This window comes from Aureobasidium subglaciale (genome assembly GCF_000721755.1).
Source record: "Aureobasidium subglaciale EXF-2481 unplaced genomic scaffold scaffold_4, whole genome shotgun sequence".
Taxonomy (NCBI): domain Eukaryota; kingdom Fungi; phylum Ascomycota; class Dothideomycetes; order Dothideales; family Saccotheciaceae; genus Aureobasidium; species Aureobasidium subglaciale.
In genome coordinates, this window is record NW_013566991.1 from 147376 (window position 1) to 164014 (window position 16639).

At 50.0% G+C, this 16639-nt stretch overlaps 3 protein-coding genes across 3 annotated transcripts; 2 read left to right on the plus strand and 1 right to left on the minus strand.

The window, feature by feature from the left end:
• Positions 1-239: 239 nt before the first annotated feature.
• Positions 240-3320, plus strand: AUEXF2481DRAFT_540337 (uncharacterized protein). Its single transcript, XM_013491044.1, has 5 exons — positions 240-660; positions 721-870; positions 926-1338; positions 1390-2434; positions 2487-3320. The coding sequence occupies exons 1-5, from the start codon at positions 451-453 to the stop codon at positions 3027-3029; spliced, it is 2361 nt and encodes a 786-aa protein (XP_013346498.1). The 5' UTR covers positions 240-450; the 3' UTR covers positions 3030-3320.
• On the minus strand, positions 3114-10861 carry AUEXF2481DRAFT_540163 (uncharacterized protein). The gene is made up of 2 exons (XM_013491045.1): positions 3661-10861; positions 3114-3596 (listed from the first exon to the last, which is right to left on the minus strand). Exons 1-2 carry the CDS (start codon positions 10616-10618, stop codon positions 3202-3204), a joined length of 7353 nt encoding a protein of 2450 aa, XP_013346499.1. The 5' UTR covers positions 10619-10861; the 3' UTR covers positions 3114-3201.
• Positions 10862-11035: 174 nt separating this feature from the next.
• AUEXF2481DRAFT_540443 (uncharacterized protein) lies at positions 11036-15877 on the plus strand. Its single transcript, XM_013491046.1, has 2 exons — positions 11036-11292; positions 11460-15877. Exons 1-2 carry the CDS (start codon positions 11116-11118, stop codon positions 15786-15788), a joined length of 4506 nt encoding a protein of 1501 aa, XP_013346500.1. The 5' UTR covers positions 11036-11115; the 3' UTR covers positions 15789-15877.
• Positions 15878-16639: the final 762 nt, after the last annotated feature.

A 16639-nucleotide genomic window follows, 5' to 3' on the forward strand; every position in this document is an offset into this window, starting at 1 on the left:
TGATGATCTTTGTGTGATTGTAGATGAAGTGGTTTTAGTCAATGCGAGTAGTTCAAAGCGTGCATACCAATGCAAGCCACATGGAAAATCAACACGCCGACGACTCAATCTTGCAGTGCTTTATTTCACTCACATTGGTAACGAACGTTTGAACTTCTGAGCGGATGGTCACTTCCTGATCTGCAGCCTCCCTCTCAGTACAAACGAGTATCCTGTGCCGTTTGACATCGACGCCAGGAAGGCTACCAGCGCCTTCGCTCTTGCTTCACATCTTCGGCTTCCATCTTAATCTTTCGATCTTCACACCACCAACCAACTTTCATACCCACCCATCAAGCACCGATTATCGACCGTCCAGTCCTACATATTTAACGAAACTGCTCTTGACCTCCATTACTTACCAGACTTTCCATTGTACCACATACGTCAGTCTATGCGAAATCGCCAACAATGGAACCCCTGACTCCACCACCACCCTACACCGAAAATGCAAACGCTTCAATACCACGACACTCTATCTCTCCATCTGAGAAGCTCGAAATGGTGCAGGCCGAGCTCGAGATAGCCAAGCTCCGTCTTCGACAGCAGACCAGAGAACGTCATGGTCAGAGAAGAGACATATCCAGCCGGATGGCTGTACTCGAAAGGATGACAACACAGGTTGGTTACAGGTCTTTACACCGCCAACATCCCTTCTGACTAACGGTATCCGTACAACAGCATGTCACGCCAGCTCTTCGAGGATCTCTCGAGCTCACCGGTCCAGGACCTGATCCGTCCAACAAAACGGATCACCGCAGGATTGCCTGGAACATGATTCTGAGCGAAGAACATGCTCCGTCTCATCTGTCTATGACAACGCTCACAAAGGTATGTATCCATCAACTCTAGTGAGCCATGTGTGTCAATATTGACGTAACACAAGATTCCCCTACGTGCTCTGTCCATGGAGACCCACCACCACGGAAAGATGCTTCTTCTTCGTGCCACCAGCGTCTCGGCTATGCATTCGACGATGCAGACTTGCGTTGCCGTTGAGGATGAATACGGTGACCATGAACTTCTCACCATCTATGACTTTGCAGTCATCAATCATCCGTCCAAGGCAGTACAAAATGGAACCTCCTTCGTGGTCAAGGAACCTTTCTTCAGGACTGTCTTGGATGAGGCGTGTGTGCTATGCATTGATCATCCGTCCGACATCCTGTTCTTGGAGCCAGATGATCCCTTGATACCTCTCGCTTGGAGAGTTGAGAATATTCCGAAGTCACCTCTGCAATGGAAGCAAGCCGGCAATGTGGCTCTACGAAGTCAAAATCCTTGGGAAGCCGAGAGATGGTTTGTATCATTTCCTCCGATCACTCGACTTTGCTGACTCAGATTCAACAGTTACAATAGGTCATTCGCGGCTATGACTGCGAGCCAAGAGAATGATATCATGGGAAGCATGGTCTATCGCAATCGGGCTCAGGCTCGGCTATGTCTTGAGCACTGGGATGGAGCCTATGATGATGCGCTGGCTGGAATGCAAGTCCTCCCCGACATACACGACGATTTTTTGGAGTTCCAGAACATGAAGGCCCTGTATCGAGCAGGTCGGGCTGCTTATGAGCTTGGAACGTTCGATCGTGCTCTCTCGGCATACAACGCGGTCCTTGAGATCTCACCTCGCAACACTGATGGCTTGCGTGAGCTCCGACGAACCGAGAATCGCATTATGGAACAATCAACAGGCATCAATCTTTGGAAAGCCACCGGACCGCAGGCACACGGAACCAATGTTGACCATGCCGACTTTTTGCGCAGGACTGAAGTACGTCAGACTGAAAGTCATGGACGTGGTCTGTTTGCTGTAGAAGCCATCGCATGCGGCGACATCGTCCTTTGCGAGAAAGCCCTGGCTCTGGTACCAACTCCAGCCATGCCCGAGACCTTCCACTTGGTCATCCCGCCAGCAGCGTCAAGAGGTACATTTGGAGCTCAGAGCAACATGTGGACTGCAGTCATCCAGAAGGTACTTGCTAACCCCAGTATCGGGACTAAACTGCTCAGTCTTTATGCTGGCCCAAACTATCCTCCGCTCAAAGATCCTGAGATCCCCATGGTTGACGGACGACCTGTCATTGACATCTTCCGCATCGAAAATATCATCGAATACAACTCTTTTGGCTATGGTCATGATCCAGAGCTCACCAGTTTCGGCAATACTTCCCTGGCAACTCCGGGCATGGACAATATGGATGGATCGATGGGGCTCTGGCTACATGCATCCGCCATCAACCATTCATGTTTGTTCAACGCGGAGCACAGCTTTGTCGGCGACATGATCATCTTTCGAGCAACTCGTGATATTGCAAAAGACGAAGAGATCACCACCTTATACAAGGAGATCAACGCCGACTACGACACACGTGATACTGCATTCAGAACTTGGGTATGTTTTGGCTTCACCGTTCTCATACCAACTCTCACTGACACTCCCATAGAACTTCAGCTGTGACTGCAAGATGTGCAGAGCAGACAGAGCTTGTCCCGCAACCGGTCGTCGCAAGTACATACTGCAACAAGCCAAAGACTTCCTCGCGAAGCTTCCGGTCCTCAACGCTACCGTCGAGCCGCGCAAGATCATCCTGATGTTCGAGGATCTCCTAGGACAGCTTGAAAAGACCTATCCGGATGAGCTCTACAATGGTCTGCCACGTCTTGGCCTGATCACTCTGAACCGTTACTGCGCATACGCCTACTGCTTCAGTGATCCTGACAAGGCTATAGAACATTCGTTTGCAGTCATCGCTGCTCACGGCTACAAGATGAAGATTGATGGAGATGATGTAGAGTTTGATCGCACCGATGCAATGTCGGCTCCTCAAGTCGTAGATCAGTTGATGAACATCAGTAAGCACAAGCTGAACAAAGGACATCCTGTCTTGGCAAGCCATCTCCGAGACCTGGCCTTGGAGATGTACATCATCATCAACGGAGAGCCTTCTGGTTTTGAGACAAGATATGGCAGAGGCCGTGAGCATTGAAGTTCTTGAGATTGGGAATTGGTCTTGAAAGTCGATGGTTCCATTGGAAGCAGTCCAGATTGGTAGTCATTGATGACTGACTGCAAGGTAGAAGACCTATATTGATGAAGCAACCTATGATGACGTTGAAGCCTTTGAAACGCCTTGGCTATGCTTGATGTGCTAGAAATTACTAGACAAACGACATTGTGCTCATCTCACGAATAGTCGCATCATCCAAGACTTGACCTTCAGTAAGTGCAAGCCTGCGATCCTCGTCAGCAGTACTCCTCTCCTCCCAACTTCCCGCAACGCTCCTTCCTTCTCCATTCGACATGACAGCGGCCGTCGTGTTACCGACCTTCATGACCTCCACGCCACCGGCAGAATTGAATGTGACACCAGTGACCGGTAATCCAGGCGCAAGGAAAGAATGCCAAACCGTGGGTGCCTGCAAAACATATTGCATCATACTAACACGGAAGCGATTACGATAATCCTTCGGCGAAGTGATTGTCGGCTTATTCTTTCCGCGGTCCTTGATCCAGGATTCAAGTTTTTTGTCCCAGGTATATGTTCTGATACAATCTATAGCAACCACGTTAGTATAAAGGCTCACTGACAAAGACTGGACAAAGGGGCTCAAGCTTACCAATAATACCAACAACCAATTCCTTCTTCTCGTCATCAAAGCCAGCCATGAGAGAATAGTCCATAACATTTTGTCTGCACAGCCACATTGTATCATTCCACACACTTGCTTTGAGCAGCTTTCTAGCATGTTCTCTGACAAAGAGCGGTTTTTCGAATATCGTTTCCACCAAGTTTTCATCCAGAAGGACTTCGTCAGGCAGACCTGTGCTCTCAATCTTGCGATTACGCATACTACCCTTCAAGTCGAATTTTCTGGTTGGGTTGCGACTGTAGAAGAGATTTTCCATGACCAAAAGGTAAGAGGAAAACTCGACACCATTGCTAGGATTGCGAAGTTCGACTTGGAAAAGACCAAACATTTTCGCAATCACAGAAGGAACACCGTGGAATAAGCTTTGTGCGCAAAAGGCGAAATAGTCAGGAGCAAACTTTGTAAAAGCCTTGAGCTCGACTTCCTGAAGCGACTTGATAACGAAACGATCGTCTAGTGTTTTCAAGAATAGAGACTTGGTCTTTCCACCCTTGGAGTCCCATTTTGCGCAGCGGGAGAGTGATTCGACGAAACGTTCGCTCACGCCACATTTGCGTCGCAGTGCATCGAAAGATTCGGCGTAGAAGATTTTGCAGGTCGCCCGGACATTGTTGTGGCTGAAGCTGTATTTCATGTGTGTGCCGGTCTCACTGATCAAACTTGCCTCGATGGCGGATTGCTCACTAGCATCATTGCTACTGATGTCTGCTGCGAAATTGAAGCTAGATTGGGAGTCTGTGTGGCCATGATGGCCGTGGAAGCCACTCTTGGGGTTACCGCGAAATTCTCGAAGCTTGGCGGTGTAGTCTGCAGAGGACAAGGCAAGAGCGATGACTGAGGCAGGCTCATCTTCGCGTACGATTATGTCACTATCATCAAAGACGTGTTCTGTAGAGTGCAGAGGATAGTCAAGTGCAATCCAGCCGGATGATGAACGCTCGGACCAGAAACTGGTGAGCATCTTCATGAGAGAGTGCTTTTCATGCCTTGGCAGTGTCATTTCTAGATGTGAATCCGTGTCATGGGGCGATGCGGTCGATCCATTGCCTGAGATTGATCCAGCATCCGAGAGATTGGGTTTGTAAGGCAGGTGTATATCATTGTCAGTTGTATCGCCTTCAACGTCTGTATCGGTCTGGCCAGTTGTGGATTCCGCAGTCTCATTATCCGTAGCGTCTTCATGATCGTGTGAGTCTTGGACAGGTCCAGACTGCGAGTCGGGAACGTCCTCCATAGGCAGGTCGGCGATCTCGTTTGATTTGCTTTCAGAAGGGTCAATAGTCTCCGTCTCTGTCTTCTCTCCGACAGCTTCGCGAGCATCTCGGTAGACTTCCACAACAGGTTTGCTGCTAGCCAGAGGATTGGCACGAACTTGTCTCCTTCGAGCTGCTCGCTGTCTACGCTCGCGCGCTCTTTCTCTTTCGAACTCACGAGATAGCTGCTCGAAGTGCTTGGCAAGTGCTGAAACACGAGTGTTGTTGTCAAAAGCCTTGCTTGGTACCGATCTGGGGATCAAAGACTGTTGACCTCTTCCGGCCTTGATGAACCCACCACCCAGGCGATCACTCAAACGTAGTTCGATAGACTTGGCCAGGTCCTTGTTCTGATGTTTTCCGGGCGTAGGTGTCGTAGCCCCAGAACTCTCACCGCTCGCAAGTGCGTGGATGGTCGGCATATCCTGAGTAGGCTCAGCTGCTCTTCTGGGGATGCCATCAGGTTGAGACTGTGTTCGAGCAAGTGGCGGGGATATAGGACCTCGAGTGCGAACAAGACGAGGTATCTTCGATTCTGGCATACCTGCTTCTGGACTAATCGCTGCTGCTGCAGAAGAACGCATTTGTTCGATACGTTCAAGAATGCTGGAGTTGAGTGGTTTAGGATCAGTCACGGAAGCCTCCGGAGACTTCATATCTAACATCTCATCGATCTGAGGCAAGTTCTCGGCTCTGGGTGTTTCTTGGTCCGCGGGTGGCTCAGAGAATGCTGAGGGAACCGCAAGGTCGAGGTGCTTGACGTCTTCTCTCTCTACAGCTTGTTCTATCTCACTTGGAGATAGTTGCTTCGATAGGATGAGATTATCTGGTACTTCAATTGTCTGATTGCCCGGACCAAGAAATGTGGTGGAAGTGTCCGTTTTCGGATGCGAGTGCCCGTGTTCTTCGACGACGGATGTGAGCATATGCTGAGCCTTCTCTGATTGGAGGTCCTCATCAGTAAGACCCATACCTGAGGTGGGTCTTTCTTTCATTTCCATGCCCTCATCAGGATCACCCAAGTCGTTGTTGGGAGTGCCAGTGGTCTCGCCCCGATCGAGAAACAACTTCTTTAGCTGCAGAGTAGCAAGTCTTCGGATATCATGCTCTGAAGGGAAGTACTTGGTTTCGAAGTCGAGGAATTCATCATCCCAAGCGAGTGCCTTTTCGTCCATCATACGGACTGCTCGATTGAGCGGAATGATCTCGTAGAACTTTGAAGCCGTGTACTTGTCCTGGAGTTTTTGTAGGAGAGCCTCATGGTCGCTGTCCACTCTGTGCGTCAATTTCTCAAGGGTAGCTGCAGCATCAGCCTGTTTCTCGGGTGTCACCGTAGACAGGTTGATAGAGTTCAAACGGACCCTGATGGACGCAACAAAAGCTGATAGACGTGCTTGGAAGTGCAAATAAAGCTGATTCTTGAGCTCCAGCCCAGCATTGACCTCCCAGTTGATCGTCGGTGTCGGCACCAAGACATCGTACGTATCGACATTGTCCCACTGGATGCGAACAGCAAGACCTTGAAATGCGAAACAGCGTACAAAGTCTTTATGAATATCATGAGGACACACACCTGCTCGAGGTTTCAGTGGCGTGCTCCAGAAACTAAGCTCCAAGTATTTTCCGAAAGAGTATTTCCAGGTATTGTCTGACATCGGTATCCATGTAGTTTCTTGTTGACAGATCTTGCATGTTGACCACATGAGGATAGTGTTGTGAAGATTTTGGAACTTGGACGGGAATCGCTTGACCGAAACACTAATCTGACCAGCGCCGTGAACATATTGACGATGATGATCAAACATTCTATGACTGCACTGTTTACAAGCAGTAGCTGCGGTAGCGCAAGTCTCCTCGATGAACTGACCAAGGGTGAGATCTTCTTCCAGTCCGAGTTCAGCATTTCCCCAGCCAGCATAAAACGAGAGACCGAGAACTTCAGGACCAGCACAGGGTGCAGACAGTGCGTTGCTAACGAGAGAATGTAAGACGAAGATATTCTGATGACTGAAGGGGTTAAAAGGGTTATTGTTGCTGGTGGAGAAGAAGGACTCCCATTGTCGCTTTTTGATGTTGTAGTCGTGGAGAGCCATCTGGTATTGCGCTTCGTGTATATCTCGGAGGAATTTGCGGGTTGGCTTGGTCTGATCTGCTGGCACGGCTTGTGTAATCATTTCGGGAATGACCATTTCAAACTTTTCGGTCTGTGTTATGACTTCTTCTCTGTTCTCACTGGCTTTTTCGCTCTGCTCCTCTCTGAGCTCGAAAGAATCATATCGATCCCGTAAGCGTTTCGTCTGTTCAACTCTACGTTCTTGGTCTTGGACTTTGGCAAGAAGGACAGGTTCGGGGAATTTGACGAATGGCGAAGACGATATCAATCGAGTCCTCGCTGTCTCAATGAGTTCCCGATATTGCGATGGCATGGACTCATCATCTTGATCGTCTGGAAGTGTGGAAAAAGGCTCAGGTACAACATGTCGTGCTGCGTCAACAAGGTGGTTCAGCTCGTTGGGCTTATTCTCAGGCTGTTCGTCTTCGAGTTTGACATTTGCTTCCGTACTTTCACCATCCTCTCCGTGTGTTTGAGCAACAGGTGTGATAGGAGCCTTAGGAACATCCGCAAATTTAGCAACTGCGATGTTGATGTTTGGAGGGGTAGACTTGGCGGTGCCAATCGAGGAAGGAATCAACACGAATTCGTCCCTCATGAGGCAAGTCTCGAGCTTGAGATTATACACAACATAACACATGAATTCTGTGATTCGCTTGATCTGTCGGAGGGTCTCCAGCTCCGCTCCACGCAAGACAATTGTGCAACCAAGGTCAGGCTGGCAGCCAGAAATCCAGATGAATGTTTTCCTGGTCCTGCCATGGACATAAGTCTTGACATCAAAGTTGGAGCACATTCCTAGTCCAGAGGGATCGATTGATAATTTGTCGATCGACTTGATCAAGACTGTCTGCGTCATCCGAGCAACAGCAGCGAGAACCGAGTCTTTGATGTTGTAGACGACAGAGATACCAGCCTCATGCAGCATGTTCAAGGCGAGTCCTGATACATTTCGCTGAACCAGAAGAATTTGCGGCTTCAATGTTACAATGCGACCGACAAGGTTCTCAAGGTACTCTTTCTCCTGGTCCATAACAGGCTGCAAACTCATGAAATGATGGTTATGGCGAGCATATTCAATGGCGAAAGTTATGATCACAATCCGAGGGCGGACAAAACTGCGACGCATGCCTTTCAGTGCGATGTTTTTGCTAAAAACAACCCCCGAGACATAAGATGTATCACCAGGCTTTCCTCCTGGTACTTTCTTGATCTTGATATAATTCCTGATATCCATATCATCACCATTCTGAACATCAGGATCTACGTCATTGGGACATTGTAGAAGGATTGGCATCAATGCTTTTTGCCAGTGCCTGCGCCGAGGAATCTTGGACTCTTTCAGTAGTTGTGTCAGAAGACGCTCTACATGCTGCAGACTAGCTCTATTGAGTTCAATCGCGGGTGCGTTCAGACCGTGCATGCCAGAGCTGCGTTTGACTTGTGCTTGATCTGCAAGTGCTGGATTGAAGATGTCGAATACTGATGGGTCGTTCGCGCCGGCTTCCAGTATCTTCATGTTCTGACTTCGACTCCTACGAGGCGAAGGACGCGATATGCCAACGCTTCCAATGCTTGAATTGCGTTGCTTTCGTTGTTTAGGTGGGATATGCTTGGATGTAAACATGAGATGCTCTAGGTCACGAGAAGAACGTATGCTATGTCCACCAGCACTCCTATCCGCCCTGCGTGAGCGGCTCTTCTTTACTGCCGAGCTTAAGAAGCTCGCGCGGTCAAACGATGAAGGGCCAGCAGCGTCACTGATAGTGGTGTAAATGCTAGGTTGGTCTTCCGGGTCAGAGCCGTCGTCGGAAAGGAACGGAGCGAGATCTGGATCAACGATGTTGTCGTTGTGGAAAGGCGTGAAAGGTCCTCGTCGATGGGTAATGCTGTTTTGGGAGAACGGTCCTCGTTCCTCTGCAGCAGTCTTGAGCGGACGCACAGATTGATGTCGAGAGTGGTGGCGCTTGTGATTGGAGTGTGGTCTGCCGGTCATTGATTTCAAAGATCGTGATGAGCTCGGCCGTGCTAACGTAGGTTGCATATCAAACTCGATGACAGCAGAGCGTCTCTTAGCTTCTCTGTTCCTTCTCGAGACTGGAATACCAATGGAAGGTGTTGCAAGAGCTGGCTCATTGGGCTTGAACATGTCTTGCTCTTGGGAGTGAGATGCAGAGACTGGAGATCTCACACGGTCGTCTTCGTCGGTGAAGAGCGTGGAGTCATCGTCGCTTCCGTATATCATAGCATCGCATGGCTTGCAAAGTCTCAGTGTACCAGATTGGCCGAAAGGCTTACCTTCAACAGTCACAGTGCATTTGGCATCAAAGATCTGACCACAAGTCCTGCAATGATGCTTCCTGCGGAACGTTGAAAAGGTATCACCGCAGTAGAAGCAATCACGAGCGTTCTCGTCCTTCATCCAAAATTCTTTACTGATGACGCGTCGCTTGAGATGAGCGGGGATGGTGGCAGATCTCTTGTCCAAGCCTTCCAGCTGTTGACCTTCTCTTTCTGCTATTCGGCGGGTTTGCATGGCAGAATTGAAGTTTGGTTGTATGTCAAGCATAGGCGTACTGAGTTTTGTGCTGAATATTGAAGAGGTGTCAAGCACTCCATCTACGACGGACGCCTGGGAGATTCGTAGGTTTGGTAGATGTGAAGCAGACACGCGAAGGGGAGGGCGCTCAGGTTTTGACTGGCTCTGGGATCTGGAAGAAGCATCGCTGTCACGTCGATCGTCAGGCACAACTGTACTCGAAGGACTGTCTGTCCTCTCGGACTGCACAGATATTGTAGGACGCTCTGGCCGAGGGCCCATGAAAGGGGCATCTGAATGTGACAGACGTTTTCCTTCGGCTGTCAGTGATTGTCGATTATTGTCAAAATTGACCGAGGATCGCTTTGCCTCGACATTTTGTGATAGACGCCTTCCGTCGAAGTTTTGCGACAATCGTTTATTCTCAGCTATGGAAGGCTGACTCTGATTACCTTCGGTATCTCGAATTGGCGAAGTACGTCTTGCTGAAGGAGACGATGCAGCCGTGTGCAATGCCGAGCGAGTCAAATCACGAGAGCCAGGACGAGAATGGACAGCAGACGAAGGTATCGACGGAGGTGGGGCAAAGTCGGGTTCAGTGATGGCAGCACTAGCGTCGCTTGGACGTGAAGCATGATTCGAGCGAAGGAGTGTAGGCGAGTCTTGCTTGGAGAAACTCCTCAAAGACGAGGCATCTGTGACGGCGTAGCTCCCTCGACTTGCAGGACGTGTTGAAGTGTCCGAGGCAGGAGACGAGGCGCCGACGCTCTGCCTCAAGCGCGAGTACAAGCCGCTGATACGGCCACTGACCAACTCTTTCGGACCCGGAATACGTGGGCTACTCGTGCGACTACGCTCAAAGTCGCTGAATGAAGTCAAGGTGTCTGTTCGCGAGGCGGTTGTATGAATGTGGTCCAGCTCTTTCTGCAAGGCCTCCTTGTCGACAGTGGGCGAGTTCATGGATGACAACGAGGCCCGCCTCGAGGTCGGTAATGAATCCATTATGCCGGTGATAGGCATTCCAGAGCGCTCAGCCTGTAGGAGATGGATGTGCGCGCATCGTTCGCTGTGATTCTTCCTAGTCGGCCGACTGAATGTGTGCTGCTTCAAGGGGTTACGGGTCGCGTCTTCTTTGTGGGTTCGTAGGCAGGCGATAGATGAGGGGTGATTATGTTTGTTGAGAGAGTGTCCAGTCAAGATGCCAAAGACGTCCGGGCACCAGCGATGATTCCCGCTTTTAGTCGTAGGTGGTGAATGTGTTCGGTCTGTCTCATGACGCGGATTCAGAGTGGCTACTGCTGTTGGAAGCCTCCACCCTCCACCGCCGCTTCCACCCACATCTTTCCCCACGCCTAGGCTAAACTTGCCGTTACAAACTCAAATCGTTCCTTCCCAAACTTCTACTTTCCTTCGCGTCCTCCGACTGACCCCGCGTCATTTACGTGCTTCGCGCTTTGGTGGTGCGAGCCTGTCACCTCAAGTCTATCGTCAACCAGCAGATTTCTAATCCATCAGCAATGTCGTCCAGCTGGCTGGCGGGTATTGTTGCTGAGAAGCTCACTAATGCCCTGGCCTGGCAAGACGCAAGGCTCAAGGGTGTCAAGTACGAATTCGACGCTTCTCACTTTTCCGACAATGGCAGCAATCTCAAGGTTCAAGTCAATATGGCTTCTGGCTCCCTACACGTACTCAAGGTTTGTGTCCATCCTGTCCCTGATTCTCACTCTCGAATGCTTTTACTTCGGCATTCTTCACTGCCATTCGCATCCTCATTTGCATTACCGTCATTATCATCATTATCATCATCATCATCATGGTCTTCATCATCAATCGACCCTCTCATCATTGCTGACCAACTCAGGTCCAAGGTTCCACTCTGATCCTCACCGACGGAACAGTGTCTTTGCCGGCAAAATTCTCGACTGCCACAAGGACGCAGTTCGAGAACCAGTACTCGTGTCGCTATGCGTCTATCGAGTCAAAATCAATCATCTCTCAGCCCTTTGCAATCGTCGCAACACACCTGGGCCCACCAGCTTCCCGGATCCAACTGGTCGTCTTTAACTTGAGTCTTTCTGATATTCCTTTGGACCCTTCGGATATTCGGGACATCGTACCCTTCCATCAGGTTCCAGTCGTTCAAGAATTTTTAAAGCGACAACACGAGGTCCACAAGAAAGCTGAAGAACCTGCGCCTGCTACAAGAAGTGCGACAGCAGTTGAGGTGACAGAGAACACTGATGTAGATGTGGTCGAAGCTCCTTCCACTTCTGAGAAGACTGCGGAGAGGGCTACGCCGCTCAAACGACCTCTTCCATCAGCATCTCCTAATCGGTCAGGTTCACATCGATCTGTTAGACCTCGCATCTACAATGAGGATGATGATGTCATGATCCAGACAGGGCTCAATTTACAGCAGCCTGTACAGCTCTCATCTAACAGCCTCCAACAAAGAGTTCAACTACTGGATGCTCTGAGAAAGACCAGCGGGGTGAAAGCTTCTACCGCCCTCGATCAAGCCCTACGATTGGGTGGAGTTGTGTCTGCACCAATGGCTCCACCTCCCGTGCCTACTCCCGTCAACGCTCAGGTACAGCCGTTTCTACAACCAGAATCCCAATCGCCTTCACAAAACTTCGAATCTCAAATTCCTTTGGCTGAACCTGCAGTCAGCAATCCAGTCACGAGGGACATCGACATGGGAGGCACGACGGTCCCGCGGCCTGGGCCAAAATTCATGGACCAGATCGTGCAACCCACCAGCCTACCGAACAACACGCCGACTTCAGCTCAGCCTGAGCTTGAACCACCCGAGACCACACAACCATCCCTTCCCCGAGGCCGCGTACCTCTACCGTCACAATGGCAAGCTCTGGCAGCATCATTGGGTACATCCAGTTCACACTTGTTGGACGACATATCCTCAGGCGCACCAAGACCACTGCATAGGGCACCCCCACCGTTGTTCATCAAATATGCACGTAGACCGATACCAATTCCGCAAAGAAAGTTACTGGACAAACCTACGTCATGGTGGCCCTCCAAGCCTGGGACTACATTTCCTCATCCCAATATTCCAATTGAGATCCTGAACAGGATCGAGGAGATTGCAGAGCGACGAGAGGCGAAAGGAAAGGCTCGAGCAAGGGAACAACCGCTACAACCGCAGCAGCAAACCGAAGCAGGGCAAAACATCCCAGCGGGTGATCCTCGTGTAACACAAGGAACTCAGAGCAGTACGTATTCCTGGGAATCATCTCCGCCGGAACACAGACAGCCGAGGAATCGCATGGATGCAATTCGACGCTCAACGAACTTGCTTCCGCCAGACAGTAGCGCAGGAGAACCAATGCAGATGGATGATCCGATTGAACAAATACCTTCAAGTCCACCTTCGGGCTCTCTGTCCGAGACGAGCGAACATTCTGATGTTGACGAGTATGCAACACCGAAACCGACTCCGAGACAATTGCCTTCGTTCCCTCTTTCGTCACCGGAAGAGGAACAAGATGAGCCATCTATGACAATTCCTGAACCTGGGCCCCACGCTGTTCAGCCACCAGAATTCGTTCAGGATAAGACCACTACCGACGAATCCCAACCTGATGGGAAAATTACTCGAGTCATGCTGTCTGGTCTGGAAGATCTTCTGAGTCAATCTAATGGCGGAGGCATAGCAGAAGAAGCTCCAAGGATGTCTCTGCTTCCGGGAGATGAAGATCCTCCAGATCTGCAGGTCCCTACCCAGGCTCCTGCATCAATCACTTTATATGAGTCAACAACCATGGAAGACCGGGTTCAGGTTGATGACATACCGATGGTGGATGACCAAGCTCAGATCGATGATGAAGCAGTCAAGAAAGATCATGATGACACTGCCATGAACGCCGGGCTTGGAGTCCAAAAGGACACGGAGATGAACGATGAGCCGGAGATTGAAGTTGCAGCATCTCCGAGGCCTCAATCCCGAAAGAGGCGGCGGCAGAGCTGGGGCCTTGAGGAATCGAGAGAAACCACTCGAGATATGCAGGCTCGTCTCAAGCGTGAGTTCATTGAACAGAAGAGGAAGAATGAAGCACAACTTCGGAGCAATGAAGTTCAAAACGTTACTGTTGGAGTGCAAGCAACGTCACAAATACGTGAAGAGGTTAGTAAAGAGCCAGAGCCGGACATTGATACACGCGCCCCAGACTTGGCGTCAGAGGCTGAAGCTATGGATGTCGACGAACTTCCACTCGGACCTGCTAATCCAGTCGAGTCCGGTGCTGCTAAGAGGGCTAGTATCATTGAAGCATGGCGTCAAAAGAGTGATCAGCAAGAGGGTGAGACAGAAGCCGGAGCTTTGGCTGGCGAGACACTCGAGCCTGCGTCAGCTCAATCGAATGTCGCTGCTCCTGTATCGCATGAGCCTGTTTCTCTCAGATCCGTTGTTCTCGAGTCTGCCATTCCTGCCACTACCGTTTCTGAGGAGAGACCTAGAAGCGAAGGAGCTTTAACGGGAGCTATAAGGGACTTACCCTCCACACAACGCGGTCTACAACTCACACACAGTCCCGCAGGGTCATCTGGAACCAAGGTTGGAGAGAAGTTACCCATAGACAGCCCGGATTTTCGATCGCGACCAGGTCTCTCTAAGGGTCACTCGAATACATCGACGCTAAAATCCAAACAGGTACTCACAGACAAACAAATGCTAATAAACCGTAAGTGGATCACGAGAGGCAAATTCGACGCTCCATCAACGGCTCTATGGGTGGGATCACTGCCTGCAGAATTCAACGATCCAAAACTTCATGATTTGTTTTCAGAGTTCAACCCTACCTCTGCAGCTGCAAAGACTGAATTTGGCTTCGTCAACTTTGCCGATGTGGACACGGCACGTAGTGCACTCGAAGCTAGGCATGGCTTGATCCTGAATGGAAAGAAGATCAGATGCAACTTTGGTAGAGCTTCGACAGGGAGGAGCCAAGCGGCGCCGGATCCCGTGGCCCCTGCGCCGCTACCCACGCTGGAAGATCTTTACTATGAGATGTGCGAAAAGCGCAACTATAAAGGCAACAGAACGGCCTTTGAGAAGTATTGCAAGATTCTGCACAAATCTTCTAATATCCCGTTAGGATTTTGGGACGATTATGTGGTCTTGCAGCCTGCCAGATTTCTGCCATACGCCAACCGAAGCATCTCTAACGGTGATGATCCTGTTGACTACGACACATATTGGCGCGAGACGCTTCAGCAGGATGTCACACCTGAACTTTTTCCTGTGTTGACTCCAGCCAAGCTTGAAGCTGTTTTCAATAAAAGGCCTTTGCCTCCTCAAGCGCTCAGACCTAGCGCGCATCAACCTCCACAATTGACGCCAGGTGCACACCGATCAGTGCCACCGCTTATCCAACAAACACCATCTTCAGTATCTCCCACTTCTCGGCCGGCGCCGGCATCTAGGGACTTGAGAAGATCTGTCGTAGAGCGCAGAGCCCAGACGGCGACCGACCTACCTCGCCCGATCATATCTCAGCAGCCTGAATGGTTGCTGAACATACCAGAACCTGACAGAACGTCAAAGTGGTTGCTTCATAACTTTGTTGGAGATAAGCAAGCTTGTATGGTTCAATCACATCTCTTTGAATTGTACAAGACTTCTTTCTCGGTCAAAGGCTGCGATGAGCCCTTGATGCAGGGAGGTTTGTTTATTCCAGAGATAGGCAAGACCTTCCCAACTCACACCATAAAGCGACCCAATGAGAAGGGAGAGGACGTTTTCTACATCTACGGTGTTCGTGCCAAGCGATTATTACCGAGAGGATCTGATGCGGGATCACCTTCACCTGGAGAGTTCAAGATTAAAGGCATCTCTGCTTCGAGCCCTCTTGAGGGTCGAAGTCGTATCGAACTGCCCTCTTCCACTCTTCCATCTCGGCGGGAGCTCATTGCCGCCTCCGCAAGCGATAGAGATGGCAGATCCAGAAGGTCTCTCCCCTTTAATGAGCAACGTCAATCGAGGTCACGTTCACCACCGCGCATGCCCACCATGCCTAAAGGAGTTCCCAAGGGTAAGCTCTCTTCTAGAGGTCCTGTTGAAATTCGCGAGGTATCACATTTCTGTTTTTTCAGATGGTCCTCATTACTAAACATTGTGTCGTCTTTGATACTAACTTTTCTCAATGCAGGACCTCGACGGCGATTCTGATACGCCTGTGCATAGGAAATTTTGGCAGAACTATCACTCGCTGGGTAGCGTGACAAAGAAAGGGAACGCCTTCTCTGAGCGTGATTGAGTGCTAGTTCATTGTGTGGGAGACGGTCATGATGAAAGAACGGCGTCGCACCTAATATTGCTTACAATGAAAACAATCGCCAGATGCATTCAATGGAGAAAAACAATATTTACCGCGAGAGTAAAGGCCTGGAAGATGGGAGATATCCTTGAATGTTGATCCTCATTCCAACAAGAAAATAACAAATATGTCACAAACACGGGTGAATTTTGACCCTGCAAATAATCAATCTGCGCTCGACATGCAAGCAGCCACGGGACTTCATCCTTTTCCATCATTATGCTTCTATCCAGGAATTCCGCCATATCAGCATATGTCAGAGTGGCATGGTTACGACCCAATCCTGATGGCATTCGCTGTTCGATCCTTGGAAGATTTTGGTGCAATCAACGTTGACCCAAAGAAATTGATAACAGGTCCCAAACTGCCGGTTGATGTCGAGGTACTCAAAAACAGGTGTTTCGATGTGAATGCACAGTATCATGATGCACATTTCCATCCCATCTTCAGACGTAGAAACTTTCCGACGATTACCTAATATGACTGGGTGCTCCTGAAACCAGTCTTGGAGCTCGCTAATAACATGCTCAATAGCGTCGAAGTTCTCAACTTCTTCAAGGGCCTGATGAGTGCGGAAAGTTTCGAGGGCACGGCGAAGGAACAGGCCGTACTGGGAAAGGTACCGTTATACAGATTCTCTCCGGCCCTCATCACTTCTTGGGATGAAGCGACAGATACTATACAGCGGTTGCGAGAACTCGGA